Source organism: Lytechinus variegatus, chromosome 4 (genome assembly GCF_018143015.1).
Source record: "Lytechinus variegatus isolate NC3 chromosome 4, Lvar_3.0, whole genome shotgun sequence".
Taxonomy (NCBI): domain Eukaryota; kingdom Metazoa; phylum Echinodermata; class Echinoidea; order Temnopleuroida; family Toxopneustidae; genus Lytechinus; species Lytechinus variegatus.
Genome location: NC_054743.1, coordinates 46626749 through 46652157, shown reverse-complemented (window position 1 = coordinate 46652157; position 25409 = coordinate 46626749). Strand labels below are relative to the sequence as shown.

Sequence of the window (25409 nt, the reverse complement as noted above, 5' to 3'; positions counted from 1 at the left end):
ATCCCTCCTCATACAGGTCTAAGCTTCTGACAGAAGCTTTAACTCTTAACATGCCACGCACACTACTAAGCCAATGCCACAGTGCTAATCCGATGCTAATCCCCTGTGCCAGCCACAAAACCCCCCTGTGCCACATTGATTTTGGGATCACGAGTCGTATTCTCTCCTTCCAATAGTCATGATTACAATTGCTTGTAACTCTCTAACGATTAGTTTATCCACAAAATAATGTGTAGTAAAGTTGTAGGAAATTTCATACCCCTTATAATGATGTCCTCATTATGTGGATTGGTTATTATCTTTACCACTAAAATATGAGTTGTATCAAGTAGTTCCATTTTGTGGAGTGTTTTGTATGGATCAAAAACCTAGGTCTCTTCTCTCTCAGAGGCGGAGTCATATCTTGTAAAAAATGTAGAAATACTCGAAAAAGTCGAATGTAAACCGCGTGAGTACGTTTATCTGTCAGAAAGCATAGTTCACACTGCACACAATAGTGCTAATTACGGCGTGCATGCGATGCGCAATACAATGCAAATCGGCGTAACAATGATTGTTATTCCGAATGTGCGCAGTCATGCACGAAGCAGGCGAGGGTAGGAAACAATGCAAGCACAAAGCAATCAGTAGTAGGCGTGCGAGCACGAGTGTGGCATGTTATAGTAGGATACGTAGCGTGCAAGAAGCACTCAATGAGTTAAATTACATGTACCATCAACTTGACGAGATGGTTTGTCGTGTAGTCGTTATGACTCTCGTCTTTCAATCACAAGGATGTTGGTTTGATGCCCAGCCATGGCATGTTTTCCTTCAGCAAGAAATTCACCCACATTGTGCTGCACTAAACCCAAGTGAGGTGAATTGTTGTACCCGGCCGGATTAATTTCTAAAAGCACTGAGCGCTGAAATTTGAGCTATTAAAAGCTGGGGTACCAATAATATCAATGCACTTCGGAATAGATTATTTCTAAACAGATGGCGCTATATAAATGTCTATCATACATATTTCACCTTATCAAGCCGATTTCTAGCATTATTACATATGTAGGTAAGCATGGCAGGATATGTTGCCTTAATACAAAGTTGACTGTAATAAGTGATTTTAAACTCCATAGTGAAACAGTCTTCGGCCAAGAAATTCCACCTTAAATAATTGGGATAACTTTGCTCAAAATATACAAGTAAATGTAGAAGAAAAATTAAATTGCCTATATGACTGTGAAGTAAAATTAGATGTAATGTAATCAAGTAGAGTAGGAAAACCCATGACAAGGATTATGGCAGTGAGTTTCCCCTTACTAGGTAAATCAGAAGGGTCGGATGATCTGCTTACCTTTTCACAGCTGAGTTTTCTTGTTCTGTTGTAAGGGGCACTATTGAGTTTTTCTTGGCTGCTGTCCTGGGCTACGCCTCGGAGCATGATGCTTACATTGAATGGTTTCTGAAAAGTTTCCGCTGGAACGAGGAAATAAATCCAGTTTATATTTTTTTTCTTCTTTATTTTCAAAATTTATTCAAAGTGTCAAACCTCTGATTCTGACTATTAACCCTGTAGTGCTCATCCTTATCCTTTATAGTTTTCTTCCTATTTTCCTCCTCATCCATTTCCCTCTCTCCTCCTATCTCCTCCTCATTCTTCTCCTCCTCTTTCTTCTCCTTTTCCTCCTCCTTATTCTTTGCTGCATCTTCTTCAAAATCTGTTGTTTTTTCCCCTCATCTTTTTGTTTTCTTACTTCTTTTTTTTCTGTCCTTCTTTCTCTCTTCTTTTTTCTCATTGTTCTTTTATTCTTCCTATTCTTAATCTCCTGTCCTCCTTCTTCCCTATTTCTTCTTCTTCAAGATTTTCCTTGTCTTTCTTCTCCCCTCCACCATCTCATTCTCCCCTTCCTTCTCCTACCCCATCTTCCCATCATCCTCTTCCTCCTCTTTTCCCCAGTCTCACCCCCGCCCCGACGATTTAATTAAAGGATGTTATATATATTAATTAATTAATAATTATTAGTGTTTCTTAGCCAATCAAAGTCAAGGAAAGTTGTCAGATCTGACAACTTTGCAGAAAAAAATTATTGAAATATTCCAATATTGTCTCTGCATGTTGGAGCTAGGTTGGGCCATCTAATTTGCTCTCAAATATCAACATGAACACTTAACATTGATGTGACATATATGTACATGTATAACTTGATTTGTAATCTCCTACAACATTGAAATGCGCCAAATCAAATATGCTCTCTACACCAACACTGTCAACAATAACACTATGATTTTAAAATGCCACAATTTATGTACATGTAGCTCACTTACCTGACGTATCGTCAACTTCTATTGCTGTTGTAAGCCATAAAGATTTATTGAACTTGTTCAGGATAGGTGACGTCAACTCAAAAGGACCATTCTGCCAAATTGAGGAGAAACAAGAGTGAAATCATATTATGGAAATATACATTCTGTTCAATATGAGGTTAAAGAATCTATAACCAAAATATTAAGGTAAAAGAATTGAGAAAAAAAGAATAAAATTAGCTGAAATGAGGACAAAAAAATCATATTTGAAATGAGATACATGTACATGTATCAAGAATTCATAGCCGAACTGAGGTACATACATGTAGACTGTATAGAATTCATCACCCAAATGAAGAAAATAAAAAGAGAATTCAAAATATGAGTGTGTCACAAAGACCTTCAAGGCACACTATAATAATAATAGCCAATTTTTATAAAGCGCTTTTCCCAGAATGGCCCAAAGCGCGTTACAGCATATTATTACCCCGGTCATTGGATTCATTTCAATCAAGCACGAAAGGTGCACAATTTCCACTCCCTGGGGAGCATTCCTTGCATTCATCGCTGCCACATTATGGCGCTGGCAAAATCAAACATACAATATCTTTCGCATCCTACCGGGTACCCATTTAGCACCTGGCACACTTTAGCACACAATAGACATACTTTAACCTCAGTGATTAATGAACATGCAGACAAGCCCATCCTGTAAATTATGCATCTGACCAATTCAGCGATGCTCTAAGTTTAAAACACCACAAGTATCAAACTAGAAATTCAGATGACACTCTATGTAACATTCTCCACCAAAAATGAAGAGGGACCATAAAAGAATACAATCTACATGTACTGTATGTGTACCTGCATGAAATTATTTGCTGTACATGCAATTGGTGTACATCATGTATTTTTAAATTAAATTCATAATGAATCTGTACGTACATACATGTACATGTAGATCTAAATCATTTTTGGTTCCAGGAAACACTTCAGAATTCTGATCTTGGTACACTACATGTACCTCATTTCCATATCAATTTATGCTCTATATTATACTGTGTTTTTTTTACGAAGTAAGAATGCCCTTCTGTAAAATTGTATTTGATTTATATTGTTTTATATTACTTTGTATTGTTTTGAATGGAAATGAAATAAAAGAATTGAATTGAATTGAATTGAATGTACATGTACATGTAAAGTCACTACACCAGTATATGTGTATTGTTGGCTGACAGCACAACAATTGGCCTACAGTGTACTTTTACTTATTTAACAAAGGCTGATTGACAGAACCTCATAAATATTGTATTCAAGCATTATCATCTCATTCTTGTGAAACAGATGAGCTCCCTGGGGGCATGTCCAAGTTTTAGTGTCGGAATCTGATTCAGAGCTTTTGTTTCATGTGCAGTGTGTGTGTGTCAGTTGTCAGTGTACTCAATTCAGCAAGACATTTCTCAATTGCCTTGAAGTGGTACTCAAAGCAGAAAATACTATGATGTCAACAGACAGATCTTCTTGATTCATGTCTCAATGAATATACACAATGAGCAAGCTGACGATGACATACATGTACAGTACATGCATGCCCACTAATTCTTTTATATTTCATAATATGCAGTCATATTATTATTTTTTTCCTCCAAGAATGAAAAAAAGGCTTCTGATTATAAAAAAATGTGTATTTCATGCACTACAACTTATTTATAATCGTTCTACCAAGGAGAGTAGCATTCTAGCTTTTTAGGTACATGAATCTCCTTTCCTCTCCATTTTGAAAATGTCAAGACTCTTAAAAAGGCTCTTCACACTGAGGCACTACATGGTGGCTAGGGGCATGCTCATTATTCAGAAGGTGTCGTTTCACAAGTTCAGAAGTTCAACCATCCAAGCACAGCACAGCCTTCAAAGCAAAATTGCATTTGACAAAAATAGATATGGAAAATAATGTCTCCTACATGTACACATCAAAACACAACTTTCATGAAATCATGAAAAAAAAAGTTAAACAAAAGCTTTATAAATCCTAATGATTCAGATTTTTTTAAAAAATTTCATCTGGATCAATGCATCAGAGAAACTAAGTTATCATTTCCACAATTTGAGGACCCATTCTGAACACACAAGTAAAAACATAATCCCTTGTTTTCCTTTTACACTTAAGTATTTCAAACCAATACACCATCACTTTCTTTGATATGAAACCCAATGGGTCGTTTTAGCTCTATCGCCGTTAAAGTGGAATGAATGAAACCTTTTAATAAGTAGGCTTGTGCCAAAACAGAAAAATCAAAGAATACATGTAAGAACAAAGAAAGTTTGAGAAAAAATTGACAAATAATGAGAAAGTTATGAGCACTTAAATATTGCAATCACTATTGCTATGGAGATCCTCACATTGGCAATGCGACATGGATGTGTGATGTCACATGTGAACAACTTTCCCTTTGACGGACTATAGAATAGGCCCGTTTCGGGTACACGTGTACACGCACGGTCAAGTCAGTGCACGTGTACTAAATTCCATCACCGTGTACACGGTAGCATCTGCATAAACAAGCTCACAGCCTCACATTAAATCTTAGTTCTCAGACACTGCACATGTTTTAATTACTAATATGTCAACATATTTCAATTAATCCAGAGTGAGTTCACTTCCAAAATCGCCAATTTAATCCACATTCTTTCTGGAGACTCACGTTTTTGTACCACGAAATGGGTCTGCTCCGGTCTCAAAAGCTCGAAAGCGTTGCTCAATCACACTCAGAGTCAATTTGAGAATCACCAATTGCGATAGCGATCATCGCTACAACTTACGTGTTATACGCTCGCACACAAGCCTACAAACGCTCTTCAAATTGGCAACATAATAATGAAAATTAATCGATAACTTCAGTTACACTTATTCTGCAGCGATCTGTGCATGCATGTACGGTACGCGCGTTTCCGTTTTTCACCCTGGCGAAGGCATTTTCCGGAAAAGTAGCCAAAAAGCGACTAGTGAAGAGTCTACACACGTCGCTGGTTGCATGCAGCGTGCGACACAGGCGAGTCCACCACCCAAGGCTCGACATTAGCGGTGGCCCGGGGCCACCAAAAATTCATCTCGGGCAACCATTATTGAAAAAAATGTTAAGTTTTGGTGGCCCGAATCGGGCAACCAATAATTTTCAAAGTAGCCCAATTTTTCTCCCGATTTTGCATACATTTATCAACTTTCTACAGTTCAAATTGCAAGTCAATTCGTCATGCGCCTTTTTTGTCAATCTACACACAAATACACACACACAAAGATTGCACAGTCATGACAGTATGTAGGCCTACCGCTAGCATACAGTAACTATTATTCAGCCGGCTGTCTGGCTGAGCTTTGCATGCGTGAAACCACTGCAGCTGGCTGTGCGCTAGCAGACTATTCAGACTCAGGGAGCTGCGATGCGAAATGTTACTGCTAAGAAATCTTCCCCAGAACTTTGAAAATCTACGTCAAAGTCACATTTTACACCAATGACATGCCCTTCTACAGTCCATATTACTGAAACCTGATAATTCGCAAGCATTAAAAAGAGGAATTATGACCTCTGTTTTGACTCAAAAAGACCGATTTCCAAATGCATTAATACACATAAAACACATAGGTGAGTACATCACAGTCCCACATGTGCATTTGTATGTATGTTAATATTTGGTTTATTTTCGAAGCTGTCTTGAATAGACAGCTTCTTTCTTTCTTGTTTATAAATGACTTCTTAAACCACTCTTAAGGAAGTAAATACTTGGGAAGGCATTTTATTGATATGAAATGTGATTTTTTTCCATCATTTTGTCAAAAATAGGGAAGGAATTTTCTCACTGTTTTTTCCAGATAACTTGCCGTTTTCTTATTTTTTTCTGTCATTTTTTTTACAGTGATTAAACCATTTATACCCCTTCCCATTGAATATGCCTGATTAAAGAACATGTTTCTACTGAATAATAATAATTTTCCCCATTTTTTCTGATAATTTTGTCTTATTCATTTTTCTTACATTTTCTTTTTTTTTCTCAATTTTTTTTCTTTTATTTCAATTCTTTTATTTTCTTTCAATCATTTCATATTCACAATGATAGAACAATTTATATATTACCACAAAATAACAGCAAGCACAATTTACATACAAGATGTACAAAGAATAGTGGTACGTGGTAGTGACTGCAGAATATTTCAGTTTGTTTTATTCATTTTTAATTAATGTTTTTCTTTATATTTTTCGGGCCACCAAACTTTACTAATGGGCCACCAAAAAAAATTATTTGAAGGTTTTGGTGGCCCGAATGGGCCACCACCAAAAAAAGTTAATGTGGAGCCTTGCCACCACCACATGCAATTTGCACAGTTACTGATCAGAGCACAGAGTTCCTCAGTCGGCACTTCATGTGGCAGTCAGGAGTGAAATCCGAACATGCTTTTGCAGTCGCGTTGTTTATGATATTCTTTTTTTCTAAAAATAAATTATTAACTAAATGAATAGAATGACAGACAAAATCAAAATAAACAGATACATATAATGGAAAGACAAATTGAAGTTTGATGGACTGATACACTTAGAAGCTGCCAAAAGATAGAAGACTGATAAATAGATAGAGACAAGAAAGACAGATAGATAGATAGAAATATAGAGAGAGACAGAGAGAGAGGGAGAGAGAGAGGTGGATAGATAGAAAGAGAGAGAAAGAGGGAGAGATGGATGGATAGATAGATAAATAGAGAGAGGGGGAGAGACAGAGAGGTCGATATATAGAAGGAGAGGGGGGGGGGGAGAGAGATATTATAGATAGAAATATGGACAGACAAAGAGAAAGAGAGACTGAAAAGACAGACAGATGGATAGATAGAGGGAGGGAGAGAGATAGAGAATTTGAGAGATAAATAGATGTTAGATAGATAAAGAATGAGAGAAACAGAGAAGATAGACAAATTAACTGATACTGTAGTTTCATAGATAGATAGATGAATAGATAGAAGAAAGACAGACAGATGGATAGAGAGAGAGCTGGAGAATTTGAGATAGATAGATGTCAGATAGATCAAGAATGAGAGAGAAGAGCGACAAATTAACAGATAGAGGTAGGTAGGTAGAGAGAAATAGAGAAAGACAGACAGATGGACGGATAGAGAGAGACAGAGAATTTGAGATAGATAGATGTTATATAAAAGAGAGACAGAGAAGATTATTAGATAGATAGATACTGCAGTTACATAGATAGAGATAGAATTTGAGAGATAGATATATATAGACAGATGGAGAGAAAGACAGACATCAGCAAATCGGCAAGGCAAATGATCAAGGCAAACATTCGTATTGAACCTGGAAAGTATAAGCTCAGCTGCATTTGCATGTTCTGCGGATAACTTCGGTGCGGACTTTGGATCGCGCGCCCAGCTGATAATGTAAACAAACGTAGACGTAGACTCTTCACTAGTCGCTTTTTGGCTACTTTTCCGGAAAATGCCTTCGCCAGGGTGTAAAACGGAAACGCGCGTATGGCGCAGTATACAAAATGCGCATCCAACGAGCGTCGGCGCTAGCTAGGGCCCTGCACTGATTTTCTTTTGCATTCTTTATTAATTTAATGCGCTGCTAAGCCGAGTAAACTTTTAATTTGCATCAATTTTTGTGGATTGATACTTCAAATTTCTCAGGTAAGCTTTAAAACCGTGACTTAGGCTATATAGACCCCTTTTTATGACATATTGATGCGGGTCCGTGTCGACATGAAAACAGAACTCGCTCTCACAGTGTTTACAACGCGTACACGACCGAAAAACACGCCGTGTACACGTGCATCAAAAATGGACTTTCAAAACGGGCCTACTATAGAATACCCCAAAATATGTCTTTTTGCTTTTTCTAATGGTGATACAAACTCTTTATCCATGATGCATTCCTTGAAAATCTGTATTTCATGCCCTCCTACTGAAAGAATACATGGTCTACTGATAGATGTGATAATAGAGGCAATTTAAGTGAAATATATACTAACGTAATGGGGTGAGTTATTCACAAGTGACATCACACATCTTTGTCGCACTGCGATCAGGGAGGAATTAATCGTTGTTTCACACGACAACAGGGAGAAAATTGGAATATTTCATATTCAATAAAATACAAAAGAAATAGTGAGTGATAATCATCAGTCTGCTCATTTGCATACCCACAAGGATGTGAATATAATTGCTCTGTGAAATTAAGCAAAACACTAAAATGTCCTAACTCTTATTTTACATCCGATTTTGATGAAATTGTCAGTGTTATGCTTGTTGGATTTTTTTTCGAATCAACTTTTTATTGGGGTGGACTTGCCTTTTAATTGAAAGTAATATATCTTCTCACCTGACTTCACAATAAAATATCTATATCATGGCAGAACTTTAACACTTTATGTGCATTTTCTGGCGGTGCTCACTAACTTTTGAGCTCCATTGTACAAAGTGATAAGGAACTTTCAGTTCAATCAAACTTACCGGTAAATTTTCAACCTCTTTCTGTAGTTCATAGGCTTGTATATTAGGACCTGGAGATACAAAGTTATTAAAAACAGAAATACAAGTATACATGTTTAATTTTCTTCAATGACTTTTTGCATTATGGGGACTACATTTAATAGGAATTCTGGATTTTACATGTAGTTTGAATCAAATTCTTGCATCTTCTAAAAATTACTCTAAAATAGACTTGTAATATGTACATTGCAGTAATATTTGTTGTTAAATTTCTCGGTATACATGTGAGAAAAAAAATATGTTACGTAAATTTAAATTGGTTTTTGCCTCCCATTAAATAAGCTCAACTGGTACAATTAATAACGGATCTGATAAATTTTGAAACTAAATTACGGTAACAAATTGGATTAATTCAGTCAGCATGTTTGATCAGGTAAACTAAACAAAGGGCACAAACAAACATGTATCTTGGAAGTAAGCAGACATGTGACAATCTAGAAGAGTACGACACACAGATGTATTGTCAACCAAGTACAGTATGTATGATGTATGGTACGATCAAGTTGGGTAGTAAGGATTTCATGTGGTCCAGGGACACATTACATGTGCACGTACATGTTCATGAGCAGCAATTCTCTTTCATTTGTGTTTAAATAGATCTCCATGATTAAACTGACAATATAATTTTATTTTTGTCATTAAAGAAAAGAAAATGACCATCTCTAATAAAAAAAAAATCAAATTTGATAAATAGGGAAAAAAAATAATTGCAACTTGTCAGATTAATACATACAGAACTTTTTATTAAAGTATGAGTTTACACTTTTTACCAACCAAAATGGTTTGGAATGTCAGAATAGAACAGACTTTTATCAGCGTTTATTTCGATGTGGCATAAAGGTGTCCCAATATCAAATTTCGTCATTATACTTTGCAGGATACGAGATGAATTCCCCTTTCGGCACTACATCATACATGTATTAAACAGTAAACACACTTATTCTGATGATAACCTGCAGCAAAAGTACAGCATTGAATGAACTGATTGCTTGCAGATCAAGTGTTTGGAAGCTTTTTGAGAATACAATTTGGTGTGTCTACTTTGTGTTTACTTTAAAGCCTGTGTATAGCTTTGGTAAAGGGTCAATAATGTGATTGATAATCGAATATCATTAATATGACAGTCTTACTGAAGTGTAGAGACCGTTAGATATTTTTCTAACTGCACTTCTCTGAGAAAATTTCAAATATTCAAATCTTGGATATATAGCGCCCTCTCTCGGCGATGCTTGTTTTAAATTAAAAAATGGGCATTCAAGCACTTATCTTATAAATTTAGTGATTAGATATCCAAAAGTTACAGACAAAGAACATATCTTGAAAGTTTCAGCCCATTCCATGATTTGGAATAGGATTTAATTGAAAGACAAAAACACACAGATATTTTAATTTGATCGGGTGACCCGATAAAGTTAAATTTCCATGTAAAATCGCAAAATTTATCATGTAAAACACATTTTCATTTCATATCCTCCACATCATAACTGTTATAGGGCATATCCATTCATATTAGCTAGCAATGAATTGGAATAGTGATAGGTGCATTTTGGTGGATTTACCAAAACTATACACAATCTTTAAGAGAATTAGATGATATATAGTTTGCTCTTCAGAAAGGTCACAGGTTCTACATGTACATGTAGTACTATGGATAGTGGGATTGACAGAATGGCTGATTTTTGGGGTCTTTAATGTACAATTTATGCCTGCATTGACTCACTATTAAAATGAAAACATGTATGTGCACAGTTTGTCCTCTCTGTGTACAGTATGTATAATTGTTGGAATAACTATAATTCAAGCAGGTATTATTGTTTTTTTGCATCTTGTAAGACTGATCTTGTTGAAAAAAGTACCTTGCCTTCAAATTTAATTCTTGTGAAACATTTTGTTTACCTAGATATGAGACTTTCTTCCCCCACACTAAAAAGCACTGTCACCTTTGAAACAAAAGATATCAAATGGCTCAACTTAACCCACCCATAGGGTATTTCGAGCCACAAAAATTATGTACAAAAGCTATGGGACGATTTCTTATTCAGATGTCTTTTCACTTGCTAATTTTCTATGAACACTAACATCCTCTAAAAGTAAAACAACTGTCTTGTGAATTTAGTCCCTTCTGCCTGCATTCAATGGCTTTTTATTGTTTGCTTACCGGTAATACATGTACATTGTATGAATTACCATGGCTCAACTTGCCCCATGTAATTTGCGGATGAAAAAAAAAATATTTAGGGTAGAAAAAATATTCCAAATATTTTGTAATCAACATTGCATATAATTCAATTTGGGGAAAAATATATTTCTATTAAACTGCAGTATTTTCACATTTAAAACATTTCCAAAGCAAAGTTTTAAAAACTTTGTTTTAAAAAACAAAGATTTAAAAAGTGCACAAAAAAGGATCAGTTGGCATCTCTTAATTATGTATCCTTTCTTCCAGCATGTACAGTAACACAATACATTGTGTATTTACCTTTTATTTTATTCTAAATCACAATGTGGTATCCAGATAGGACTTTGATTCTTAAACTTTTGTTCAGAAGAGTTGCATGGGGAATAATAGAAGGCATGCCAGCCCCCCCCCCAAAAAAAAAAACATGACAAACAAGGGGAATGCTTTTGAAAGTAATTAATAATCAATTCAATAAAAGCAACTACATGCTTTTCACAGGGGCTGCGGAAGGGGGCTGACCATGCAAAAAATGACAATCTTATGGTAATTTTTATGTTTTTGTACACGGTTTTGGAAAAAGTGAGGGGGCTGAAGCCCCCCCCCTCCTTCTGCGGCCCCTGTTTCAGACTCCCTTTGTCCTTAATATACTGACGCGCCCCCTCCTCTTTTTTAATGCATTATTTAGATTTAAATAGATGGAAGAGACATGCATACATGTGCAATATCAACTGATCCAATTGTGAAGATCATTCAAAATTTACAAATTATCAATCCTGACTTAGAGAAACGATAGCTCATAAAAGTTTAGAAATGAAAATTACCTGCAATGCCAATTAATAATGAGATGCCGAAAGCCATGAAGAAACATATGAAGACTAAGACAAACTGCCTCTTGCTTAGGGTATAAAGGCGCATCTGTACGGACCTGCAAAGATAAATGAAGGAAAAATAAAATACAAATAATGCATGTAAGCGCGTGCATGCAGGGCCAAATAATGATGTGTGAAGAGCCAATGGATATACCGCACCAAGATCCGTAGGACCAAGTGTGGTATATCCATTTTGCGAGTCGAGCACAGCGTTCATTATTTAGGTCCTCTATGCACAAGAATGTGCACATTGTTTTATACAACCCTCCCCCTTTCCCCATAATACCGAGTTGCCCCGAATGCTATATTTGATCTAAATTCTAGATATTTCTATATTTTTCCAGACCTCACACTGTCTTGCACTCTGACGTCAGAGTGCAGGATGATACATGTACTTTTGCTATGTCGTCAGAGTGCAGGATAGTGCATTTTGGATACCGGTACAATGGTGCCATTCGCTGAATATCATATGATCAGATTTGGACTAATCAGACTACAGAACATTCTTGGGAGTTGTACATGTATATTGTGTTGCACTAGACTATGTGAATGTTCAATATAACACAAGCACAGCCTCAAACCAACAGGTACATGTAACAGAGATGCCAAGTTCAAATACCAGCTACGGTGAGATTTTCTGTGAATCTGAGTGAGATCACTGACATTGTGTATAATGTATATGGGGATAGGCTGTGATAGTTGCGTGAGATTTTAGGGGATGAACAAGAGTCCAAAATGCTTGAGTCTCACGCATAATGCGTGAGACTTGGTACATGTACATGTAGCTCTGAGGTTGACCAGCTTGGAGTTCACCTACATGTAGTCCAGAAGACTCCAGATCGAACGTAACATGAATGTGATTGGCCGGTGCATTTGAATGCTCAAGCTATATGATTACTACAAATAAACGAAGAACCGAACCCTGTGACCATAGTCTGAAGTCAGGTTTAACTTAGACCATGGTCTAAATCTGTGCAAAAATTATGGGAAGCCAAAAGTTTCACAATTTTTATTAAGTTGTATGATTCTTATGTTTACTGTGCTCTTTCCTGATTCACAGATGGTGAAGACAATCATCTACAGTGTATACACAGTGTGTATCAAAAAAAAGTTTACACTTTGAAAAAGCCCTGGGAATTAAAAAATATACAACATGTGGCTAATTTTTTCAAATATATTCTTGGGTTTGGGTCTCATCTATCCAATGAAAGTAAAAGTTTTGACAGAATGTCACACTTGAATGAGCACTGTCCATTTTTGTAAAGCTCGCGGAAATCTGCGCAGAAATGCTCGTTTTCACGCTGTGTCAAGGGTATAGGGCGAAATAAAAATTACCCAGCGAAACATTTTTCATACATTTTTCCCTTGCATTTTTAGTCAATTGAAATAAAAGGGATACATTCAAGCAGTTTGTACCAATTTTACAACCCACATTGAAATTTCAACACTTAGTAAGCTAAACTTACTACCCCTTTTGTGCCAGCTGGATCTGAGGTCATAATTGAATCTGAACAAAAGTTTATATCAGACATCTCCAGCATTTTTCACTAAGTTTTTATCATATAAAGTGGGTTTTCATTTCATTTTTCATTGAATACTTGTTTCTCCATACTTTTCCAAAGTGTGACAATGATTTACAAAATGAAAATCAAGCCTAAACCATTTCATGTGATCACAGCTCAGTGTAAAGCAAATATCGTCATGATGGCCTTGGTGTGTGGGGGAGTGGGGTGGGGCACAATGCACTTTTCGAAGTGTTTTGGGCAAGGAAACAAGTTTAAAAAGGTAAAAGATATCTTCAAATCAATTTACTAGTAAAATTCCACGTTATTCAGGATTAAGGTCTACTTTTATTCGCATAACTATTTTAAAGTTCTGCGCAAATCATTTTTCACTAACTTTTCAAAAATAAGTGGTGCTCACTCAAGCGGAAATATTTTTCGACAGTTATATCTTCACTTGCTTAAATGGATCTGTACCAATGTTAAAATGTGGAAATGTATAATTTTACAGGATATTTTCTAAGTGTAAACTTTGATACACACTGGATGTATTTCCTAGACAATTACATGTATGAATGATTTGAGAGCCAAATGACCTGAAATATAATATCCCTACCCGTTAGTGATTTATGGGTTGCATATCTCCACTCATTCAATGAACAAGGTTATAATATAACCTTGTTCTCAGTTATATCTCCATGTGTGGCAAAATAAGGGTGGCAATGTTTGGCTTATTTTCTCTTTTTCTTTGGGCAAATGCTTGATTTTTTACACTGACAGTTTTCATTACACCTATTATTCATACTACTTGGCTCTTATTTCAATTTGATTCTTTAAATCATTTTTTTTCTTAATTAAAAACAGAGATCAAAAAATGAAAATTTTCTTGCCATATTCCTTTCCACCAATAGTGGGCATACACAAAAATATGCCAAAAGTGACATTTTAATGATTTTTTGAAGTGTGTGCTCTGTACAACATTGGCATACCATAGTCCTACCTGTAGATTCACCACAGGCAGGGTGGTAGCAGTGAACAAGTGCATATTTTATGCATTGTGGTGCAAATCAGAAGCGCTCGCATGCATCGACTTTTGAACCCCTGATGTACTAAAAGTACATGTTTGTCAAATGGAAGGCGGGGGCGGTCAAATTGTGGCTACAAATCCCGGGGGTGGGGCACTCACATATATCGGTGGTGCAGGGACGTACCACTTTGTTGACCCCCCTTTCAGACCTAATTTTCAGTTAGAAACTCTAGATACTCCAAATGACAACAACAGAAGTTCAGTTCAGAAGCCACCCAGCCCAGATGCAAGACCCCCGTTACGAGGCATGTCTGTTCCCCAGCCCTGCCATAGATCTAGTTGATTTTGTCAAGTCCGAGCACCGAATGTGAGAGATGCACGTACGGCTTCGCAATTCCCAACATATAACTAGTAGCCACTCCATGCATGCAAAGCGCTATGATGCAACATACCTACAGTTCCATTGGGATCGTCCCAGTTTACAGGGACTGTCTCAGTTTATAAGGATTTCTTCACACAAGAAATCTAGGAAAGTTCATTCACCTGTCAAGTGCCGACACCAATCAAGTGTGCTAGTCAATGAAAACATATCAGGTTTCATAACAAGATTATTGGAAGACGGTAAGTCATGAAAAATAGACGGTGAACAGGGGGGAATTGAGGTCATTGAATCTATTTTTAGCACTCTCAATTTCCGCAATTGCTGTCTTTGTCCCGTAGGGGAAGTGAAAAAAAACGTCCCCATAAAGGACAGTCTCAATTTATCAAGACATGATTTGTCTTGGTTTATGAGGATATCCTTGTTTTCTGGGACAATCCCAATATTTGGACCAGCGCCTCTACTGCCCATTCCAAAGACCTTTTTCACACACCGTGGTAGGCCCTATATATTTAGTTACCACGACCTCCATACTTTACCCTTTTAATCAGTTCCTTAGACCCCCATTTCAAAGTTTTGTGAGGCAAACCCCCATTAAAAAAAAATTTGATTAAAATAACTTTTCATCAAAATTTTCATTACTTGTTGGATTTTTCTTTAATTAAAAAAAAAATTTGTTGGGGTGGACTTAAGTCAATTTTTCCCCGCTTTTGTGCATTTTTTTTAGGCCAAAACAGAAAAAGAACTTTGACATGATCAGATTATCCTGTTCTTTTTGATTTTTTAAAAATACATGTAAAGACAGAAGTCGATTGGCTGCCATGCCATCTGTCTTATCAGCCAAATCGTGGTTCTGGGCACTCATTCAATGAACAAGGTTATAATATAACCTTGTTCTCAGTTATATCTCAATGTGTGGCAAAATAAGGCTGGCAATGTTTGGCTTATCTTCTCTTTTTGTTTGGGGCAAATGCCTGATTTTTTTTACACTGACAGTTTCCATTACACCAATTATTCATACAACTTGGCTCTTATTTAAATTTGACACTTTAAATAATTTTTTCTTAATTAAAAATAGAGATCAAAAAATGAAAAATTTCTTGCCATATTACTTTCCAATAGAGGGTGTACACAAAAATATGCCCCAAATTCAAGTTTTTGAGCGCTCTAGTGAATACAAAAATTATTCCCAAGTTACTAATGTAAAATAAATTGCAACTGTATGGAAATTAGTAATTTTGGTCACAAAAAGTGAATGATTTTTTTAAAGTGTGTGCTCTGTACAACATTGGCATACCATAGTCCTACCTGAAGATTCCCCACAGGCAGGATGGTAGCAGTAAACAAGTGGTTCTGGGAACCACTCGTTGATTTGTATATGCGCACTTGTGTACAAAGACAAGTAAATGGTGGAAATGAGGAATTGTGCGTGTGACTAGAAAGCGCTGTGACCTGTGACTGTGTATTGAAGTGAACGTGGTTCCCAATAATATCGCGATAATGCCATGGCATCAATCATGATCATGCTATATTAAGCTAAAGCCACTCACACAACATGCGAGGTTAGTAATACTAACCTCGCACAACGCATGTGGTTTCATAGTGGACTTTGACGTTTTCATTCATCACACGAATGTGAGGGAATGAAAAACGGCAAACGTTTCAGCATTTCTCCACTTTCGTACTCTTATTTTAATGGTTTAATTTTGTTTTAAAAATGAATTGGAAATTATTTATAAAAGTGTTTTTATCGCTTACCTCCAAGTCTCAACCAGGATACTCCGTTCGATCCGTCCTTAATACTGCGGTGGAAAGTACGCAAACAATCGAAAAGCAATTTTTCGTATCGAACATTCTCAATTCAAGTCGTCAGCGCATAATAGGAAATTGTACCAAAAATCAACAGGTTGCATCTCATGTATATACTTATTGGTAAAGTACGCCATCTTTTGACAAGATGATGATGAAAGTGGATTGAACGAGCAAGAAAATAATGCTGATCGCCTAGAATGCAGCTAGCTTGCAACACCGTAAACAAAGGTACGGTAGGCACTTAAGAACCAAGTTTGAAAGGACACTCGTAAAATTACGTCACTGTCGCGATGAATATTCATTAGATCGTGGTCGTGCGTGTTCAATACAAACTCTCTGCATGCATGCACTCAGTGTGTATTGAACACGCACGACCACGATCTAATGAATATTCATCGGCGAGAGTGACATAATTTTACGAGTATCCTTTCAAACTTGGTTCTTAAGTGCCTACCTGCTTGGTGAATAATAATATCGCGCGCCCTCTTTAGGCAAAAATTGATATCCACGCTGAGCAGAAGTTATCTACGTGAAGATCACGAAAAATGCTCTTATTTTGTTAAAAAAACAGCGAAGAGAATTCAACGAACAATCCGTATGGTTCGGTAAGTGTTATAGAACAAGTAGAATTCTTAGTATGATGTAAAGTCATAGTTATTTTAGGGTGTGAAAGATTCGCGTGCACCAGGTGCATATGAATCCTTCACACACGAGACGATTTGAAACCATGAGTGAGCTAAAGCTAAATCGAATTCAAAGTCTTGCCTAAATTGGGATTTAGTTTCCGGAAATTTCATTTTCTTGAAGAGCTGTGGAAACAGTTCCGCTCCAACTGCACCAACGCATCGGCAATCGCGTCCCAGCACCACCACTCCACTCAGCTCATATTTAATCGCCGCGGCCGCGCCACTGCACTGGCACTGCACTACAGGTACTGTCAGTAGTCGCGGCCAGTGGACTAGCGGCGGCGCCAGTCAGTGCGATGCGGGACCTACGGCTACGGCGGGCGGTAAGGTGAGGAAAAGGTGCCGCATCGGATAAAAAAGAAACATTCGGTTAACTTACATAAAACTAAGCTACCAGATACAAATTTTTAACTACAAGCAGGAGGTAACAGTATGAAACTTACGAGTCTAGAATCGCTGGAATTTTCATGATGATAGGTTTAATTTCACGAAAAACGCCAACAACAACTCACAGCTTTTCTTTCCACGGCACCACGTAAACATAGGTGCAATGTACGCTACCGTACGGTCTGGTACCGTACTCGAATTGCACATGATTTCCCGTATAAAAAAAGAAAACACATAACCGAGTGTACCAGTAATCTCAGCTTCAATACTAGGACCTGGTTCGGTCCGGGGTCGGTGTATCTATGTATTTTCCATCAACAAAATACAAGCAAAAATTACAAAGTCAAATTTCAAATCAAATATAATTAGGGCCCTTATCTGACAAAAGGGTTTAAGTGCATATTTTTTATACTTGTTTTCAATGTACAAGAGGCTAGTACAGAAATAAATGTCTTCAAAATCAACATGCAAATACACATACACTTTATTAAAATTGTCTTAATCTGACAAAAACGTATTTCTGCTTTGAATTAGATCTTGAAAAACAAAAGTAATCTGATAAAAGACTCCAGAATGAAATAAAATATGGAGTCCATCAACCCAAAATAACTAGTATTACTAGTCAAATTGGTCAATTAGTCAATTGGTCATTTTGCCTCCGAAGAAGATTCTGCTAGAATCGAAAGCTTAGGCCCCATTTGACTCTCTATAGTCAATTAATGCTCAAACTTCACAGATGATTTTCTTGGAAAGTTTTTTGGGGCAAATGTGCAGACCACCCTCTGACCATGCTGACCAAAATAAACCTCAAAATCCCTAATCCCAAGTTTAGACATCATGTAACACTTATTTACTAAAATAATCAGTTTCACCAGGGTCAAATATGTTCCGCTTTTTTTACCGGACGCCCAGGGGAGGGGTGGGGGTAACCTGAAGACAAACCTCTATACCGGAGACCGGAGGAAGGAAATTTACAAGTACAAGTATAAGAGTGTATTGATAGACATTGACTTATTGTTCAGACATGTATTATATGTAAATAGTCTTTGTTGTTCTGCTCTAAAGCGCCTTGAGCATCTAATCAAGATGGAAAGTGGGCTATTATACAAATCTCATGTTATTATTATTATTCAATATAAAGACAAAATGGAAGGTTATGGAAAAAAAATCAGTTAGTAATAACTAAAAAAGGAATAGCTTCATTTAATCAATTTCACTAAATTTTCTGGATTTTGTTTCGTATTTTTTCCATCTAGATTGAGTGGAGTCTTCATTTAACAATGTTGTTTTTCAATTCAATTCTTTATTCCATTTCCATTCAAAACATAGTACAAAGTAATATAAAGTAATACAAATCAAGTACAATTTTGCAAACGAGCACTACTTCGTATAAAACAAAAAAACAATATGATATTGAGCATAAAATGGAAATGGGGGGGGGGGGGGGTACACTAAAAGCAAAGCTGGTAAAGTGTGGATCCCCCTTGGAAATGAAGAAAATATATAATCGACTTATTCATATATGCGTTTATATATACTGACAGGAAAGAAAGCTTGGCGCGTTTCACTCATCAGCAGGAAATATTGCACTATAACAAGTGTTAATTTTGTTATTCTTTGTTCAATGCGTATCTCTACATTTATGATAAAGTATGTTTATTGCGAATCCGAAAAAATAACTTTGGTCTAATAAATCAGAGTGCATGCGAAGTAACAGTTATTATTAAAAAAAAATGTTTAGAGTGTGGACAAAGTAGAAATTCAATAGAGAAAGCAGTGTTAGGGCTATTTTCCCTATTATATAGTGCATCTGTTATAAAAAAAAGTTATTCCGTCGAAAATCCCAACGCTGTTAATTTCCTGCTACGCTTTTATTTTGATTCATTAACGTCCGTCTTCTTCTCCATGGTGATGAGGGAAGCCCAGATGACTATATCTCGGAGCGCTACCATGGCAACAAAGGACTACCAGAATGTGATGACGTCAAACTGATTTTGTGCCCCGGTTTTGTGCCTACAGCAGGATGATCAAACGGGTTTGAAGATGGAGAAATGCATCATCCATGCACTGTTTTGAAGTGAGGACAATAGGTAGGGGAGGAGAAGAAGTGGGGGAGGAGAGAGAATGTGGTGTCGTTATACGAGGAGGGGACACAAAAAGGGAAGAGAGAGAGAGAGAGAGAGAGGGAGAGATGAGGGATAGAGGAGAGAGCGTGAGCGAGAAGAGAAAGTGGAAAGGGAGAGGGGGTGATCGGGGATCGAGAGAGAAAGAGGAGAGAGGAGGAGAGGGGGAGGGCGGCAAAGAGGAAACATGAAAGAGAGGGAGAGAGAGGGGGGAGGAGGGGGGGTTGATGTATGTTTAAGCCTACATAATATACCTTGATATTACATATCTCACTAACCACTGGAGTAACTGCATATTTCGGGGCAAATAGTAGAGCCAATGGCATACCTGACGGCACTGTCGGCAGAATAGTGGAGTGATCTTAAGAACCATATGGTAGCATATTTTCGTGGGTACACCAGTCTGAGACCATTGAAAACACGCGCTGTCCCAGGAAATGTTCTCATTGCTATTATCACACCATTGCATCACCAAAATCGTCATGAATCCTCATCACCACCATCATCAAAATCATCATCATCGTCGTCATCATCATCATCATCATAATCATCATCATCATCGTCACCATCATCACCCCATCACCAACACCACTACCCTCATCACTATAATAATGATAATCATCATTATCATCACAACCAACAACATTAATATCATCATCATCATCATCACCACCAACAACAACAACAACTACATTAATATCATCATCATCATCATCATTATCATCACCACCAACATTAATATCATCATCATCATCATCACCACCACCAATCCTCCTCATCATCATCATCATCATCATCATCACCACCACCACCAACTACATTAATATCATCATCATCGTCATCATCATCATCATCATCTTCATCATTGTGATCATCCATTCATTCATTTCAAGGGGGCACATTTTCCCTTGGACAATTTGAAAAGCAAAAAAGGGGTTTTTCAAAAAAAGAAAATAAAGGTCATTCTGTCTCACGTAAAATTTGACAAGCAAAAATCCTCACTTGTGTATGACGACATAATTATTCCCATTAAAATATTTAGTGTGACTCTCATAATAATAATAAGAATAAGTATAAACACCGGCAACTAAAAAATAATTCCAATCTCATCCGCTAATACCTACACCATCACATCCATAAGTATAAAAAAAACCAATTTCTCTTGATTATCGCATGCATTCAAAAACAGGTGTGGCAGATGTCTTCTTGGAATAACAAGACTTCATTAAGAAAAAAATAAACCTTCTAAAAGCTTTTGCTGCCTTGGTTAATTTAATACACATCATTGGGTTTATCGTTCATTTCTGCATGGGGACGAGCTGGCAGCATAACAATCAGGATATATTACTGGCTCTCAAAACCGTGTGATAAAAATAATCTATCAAATTAGTTGCATTGGGTATCATAACAAATGAATTATACATAATCCCAGCACTTCATGTGAAACTGAGACGGGTAAGGAAAGTATTTCTACCTGATCATTCTGCCGTGAAATGAAGGTCGTCCATGCCCCACTCGGGGACGCATTTGAAGTGGAAAATTGATATTTTAATCACTTATTGATGCTATTGATCGGCACAGTGCCCGATATTGTGGACAAGACAAGTGAATTTTCGAGTCACATTACTAAAAAGAATAAAATAATATTGTAAGGTTTTGAAGTACAAAACGAAGGATGTTCTGAATTGATAACTGATATGATTTGAATAACTGATCATGTCAGATTGATATTGAGATATTTCAATGGGCGGGTTTAAGATTTCACAATTCAGGGTCTCATAAATGGGTTGACCCCCCCCCCCCCCCCGAGTTTGCTTACAAAGAAATATTGAAGAAAAAAAAACATCAAATCATTCCACTCAACAAATAGCTCTCATGATAAGTGGGGGCGTAGTGGTCTAATAGTTAAGACTCTCGTCTTTCAATTTGAGGGACGTGGGTTCGAGTCCCAGCCACATTGTGCTGCACTCGGACGAGCATGACCAGGTGAGGCATATGGGTTTTTTTTTCTTACAATGTTTCATAATTCATCCCTTGTTCGTTTCTCTTATGTTGATTTCTAAAATCTTGGATCACTTGTAATTCATGTAAAATTCAGAAATGAGCTAGCCACATTTTCCCATCATGCCCATTGGGAGGTAGCCCCTGCATGCGGCAAATTTAAGAGGTGGTTTTTTGGTCTATAAAACAATATTAGTCTGATTCTTCGCAGGTATAAGTCTAATACCATTTGCTCTCCTGTCAATTGACGTTTGATATACACTAGACTTAGTCTATAATAGGCACATAGTAGGCGGCAAGTAGTAAGAATTCCAAAAATTTTCTGTAGAATCTGATTTTTTGTGCTATTTCTCCTATTTTTAGGGTGCTGAATACGAATCTGCTTGTTGCCAAATTTATAAATGCCGTCTTCGACCGTTGCCATGGCAACCGATTAATTTCTCAAAAATAACATGTATTCCCATGTAATTGGTAGATAAACATGATATTAATTAGCCAAGAGATTGAATTCAAGGTTCCGATTAAATACAAATAAAATTCAGAAATATTTAAGATCATCAAAATAGTTCCAATTAGCCTGTTGCCATGGTAACGGCTCATTTTTCCTCCAGAAAAGTAAAAAAAAATATTTAAAAGTTGTATAATCTGTTTTTTGTTTCATTTTCCCTGCGATTAGGGTGTTAAACATAGGGAGTGATTTTGCTAAATGTATAAATACACTTTCATTCCGTTGCCATGGTAACCAAATAATACCTAATTTGGTAAAAAAAGATAACATGGAAAAAAAAGATAATGGCAGGAAAGACAATAAAAGCTACTTAATCTACATACATGTGTTGGGGTTTTCCCACTCATTTAGAACAAAAACTACATAAGTGTTATGCATGAGATTATTGGAATGATAGGAATTGATGTTGCCTTGACAATGCTTGAATTTAAAAATATATATCAATGTTGCAAATGGCCCGTTGCCATGGTAACATCTTATTTTTCTCTGAAAAGTACAAATTTTGATAAAATCATGTAGAGTCACTTTTTATCCTTTAATTTCCACTAAGTTTAGGTTGCTAAAAATTAATATGCTTGTTGGTAATTATGTAAGTACCATCCCAGACCATTGCCATGGCAACCAAATACCAACTTATTTGGTAAAAAATAACCTGTTGAAAAAGGTAATGGTGGATGTACAGTAAAAACGAACTAATCTACATGCGAAAGGCTTGACCCATTAATTTAATTTTTAAAGCAAAATTCCGGTAAGTATTCTGCATTAATTAGAATGATAAAATGGATATTTCCTTAGCAACGCTTGATTTTATTAATAAATATCAATGATGCAAATCGCCTATTGTCATGGTAACGGCTCTATTTACACCAAAAAATAACAAATTTAATAAAGATTGTCCGATTATTCTTTCATTTCCGCCATAGTATACATGTAGGTTGCTAGACATTGATATGCTTGTTGCTGTTGCTTTGATAGTGGTTAATCAATTTAATTTCATATGATAAATATCAATGTTGCAAATTGCCTGATGTCGTGGTAAACATCACTCCTCGCAAAGCTCCCTCCTGCAGACTTTTCAACCTGAAGAAAGTAAACTGTGAGCAGATGTTGTTTGAAGGTTTGCATGGTGGCATGTACAATTGCTGATGTGGTTTACGGTACACCATGTGGAGTGTTATAGAAACAGTGGATAGAAGAAGAGAAGAAGTGGATAGGCGAGAAAGTGGAGATTTGAGAATAGAGTATTCTTTCTTGAAAATAGTCCTGAAAAGGAGTGTAAACCAGAAGGAATGTTGAGTGAGAACAGCTTGAGTAGTAGAGCTGATGAGGAGATGCTGGCTTGAGTCGGCGAGTAGAGATGATGAGTAGTAGAGAGACTCGACGTTTCGGACAGGTTGACTGTCCGTCTTCAGGAGACGGACAGTCAACCTGTCCGAAACGTCGAGTCTCACTGCACTCCCTACTCATTACGACACATTTTTAGAGCTGCTGAAGAAATCATCAAGGAAGAATATTCCACAGGGATGCCATACAAGCTATACTCAGGGCCAGCAGAAACACCAGATTCGGATCCTTGGGAATGACTCTACAAAGTCCCAATCTACATGTAGGTCCCAAGTTACCGCCGGCCAAGTGGCCAGCCAGCTTCTAGTGAACAGCCAAGGCAACCCGCGGAGTTCCATCCTCAAAGTTTGGGAATAGCCTGCCAAGAGTCATCTGAATTCAAAAGAACTTTCAGCATGAACAACTTGTGCAATGCTATCAAAGCAATGAAGATCAGCAAGGCAGCTGGATTGGACGATGTCCTCGATCTGTGAACAGATGAAACATCTTGGACCTGTTGCACTCCAACGGCGGCTTGACATGCTAAACTACTGTCTTGAGTGAAAGCACAATGCCAAACTAATGGAGGAAATCAAGGGTAGTTGCCTTACTCAAGCCAGGCAAAACACCAGCCAGCCCAAAGAGCTACAGGCCAATATCTCTGCTTTGTCATACAAGATCTTTGAAAGGCTCCTCCACCACATTGCTCCCTTGGTGGATGAGCTCCTTATTCCAGAACAAGCAGGATTTAGGCCTGGAAAGTCTTGTTCTTGTTAACTGCTGAATCTGACACAGTACATTGAAGATTGCTTCGAGGAAGGGTTGATAAAAAGAGCAGCCTTTGTTGACCTCATTGAAGCTTATGACACAATCATTGAATACTCACAAGGAAAGTCTTTGAGATGACCATGGACCTATCCATGGCCTGACAGACGATTCAGAACATGCTCTCAAATCAACGGTTTTGTGAATCTCAGTGGTTCCAGTAGCAGATGGCTGACACACAAAAGGTCTCCCACAAGGAAGCATCATCGTCCTACTCTTTATCATCTACACAAATGACCAACCAATCCAAATAATGAGAGCTACCTGTCCGCTGATGACATTTGCATTACTTCACACAAACAGTCCTTTGAAGAGATGAAAAAGCACTCAGCGATGCTCTGGTAGGCCTGACTCCTTACTACGCTGCAAATCATCTCTGGGCAAATCCATAGAAAACCCACTGAGTCAGTGCTTTCCACCTAAAAAACAGAGATGCAGACCAGTAACTAAGGGTCAGATGGTATAGAAAATGGTTGGAACACACCAGTAAGCCAATCTACCTTGACGTCACCCTAGACAGTTCCCTTACCTACAAAGAACATGTTGCCAAGACAAAGGCTAAAGTTGGAGCAAGGAACAGCATCCTGAAGAAGCTTTCGAACACAAAATGGGAACAGGTGCAAAACCATCCGTGCGACAGCTCCTGCTCTTTGCTACTTGACTGCTGAGTATGCAGTCCTCATCCGTTTTAGGTCATCACATGCTGCCACGTTTGTTACAGCCCTGAATGCTGCTTGCAGAGCAATTACTGGCTGCGACAAAAACAAGAGCAGATGATCTCTAGCTACAGTGTGGTATTGCCCATCCACACATCAGAAGAGAGGTATCAGCATAGGTGGAAAAAACAAGCAAGAAGATAACCATCTTCATCCACTCTTTTAAGTATGAACCTGCCCAAAAAAGACTCAAATGAAGATGTAGCTTCCTTCACTTGACTGAATCCCTTGATGGCTCTGCT

The 25409-nt window shown here is 37.3% G+C and overlaps 1 protein-coding gene across 1 annotated transcript in view; it reads right to left on the bottom strand.

Moving 5' to 3' along the window:
• Window positions 1-17841, bottom strand: part of LOC121414181 (transmembrane protein 181-like) — a 29265-nt gene extending 11424 nt beyond the window's left edge. The window contains exons 1-5 of the mRNA XM_041607255.1: window positions 17728-17841; window positions 11831-11934; window positions 8792-8841; window positions 2305-2395; window positions 1334-1455 (exon numbers count right to left, since the gene is read on the bottom strand). Of these exons, the coding sequence (XP_041463189.1) occupies window positions 1334-1455; window positions 2305-2395; window positions 8792-8841; window positions 11831-11934; window positions 17728-17753 (393 nt within the window). The 5' untranslated portion in view covers window positions 17754-17841. The remainder of the gene's footprint in view (window positions 1-1333; window positions 1456-2304; window positions 2396-8791; window positions 8842-11830; window positions 11935-17727) is intronic.
• Between the last annotated feature and the right edge of the window lie 7568 nt (window positions 17842-25409).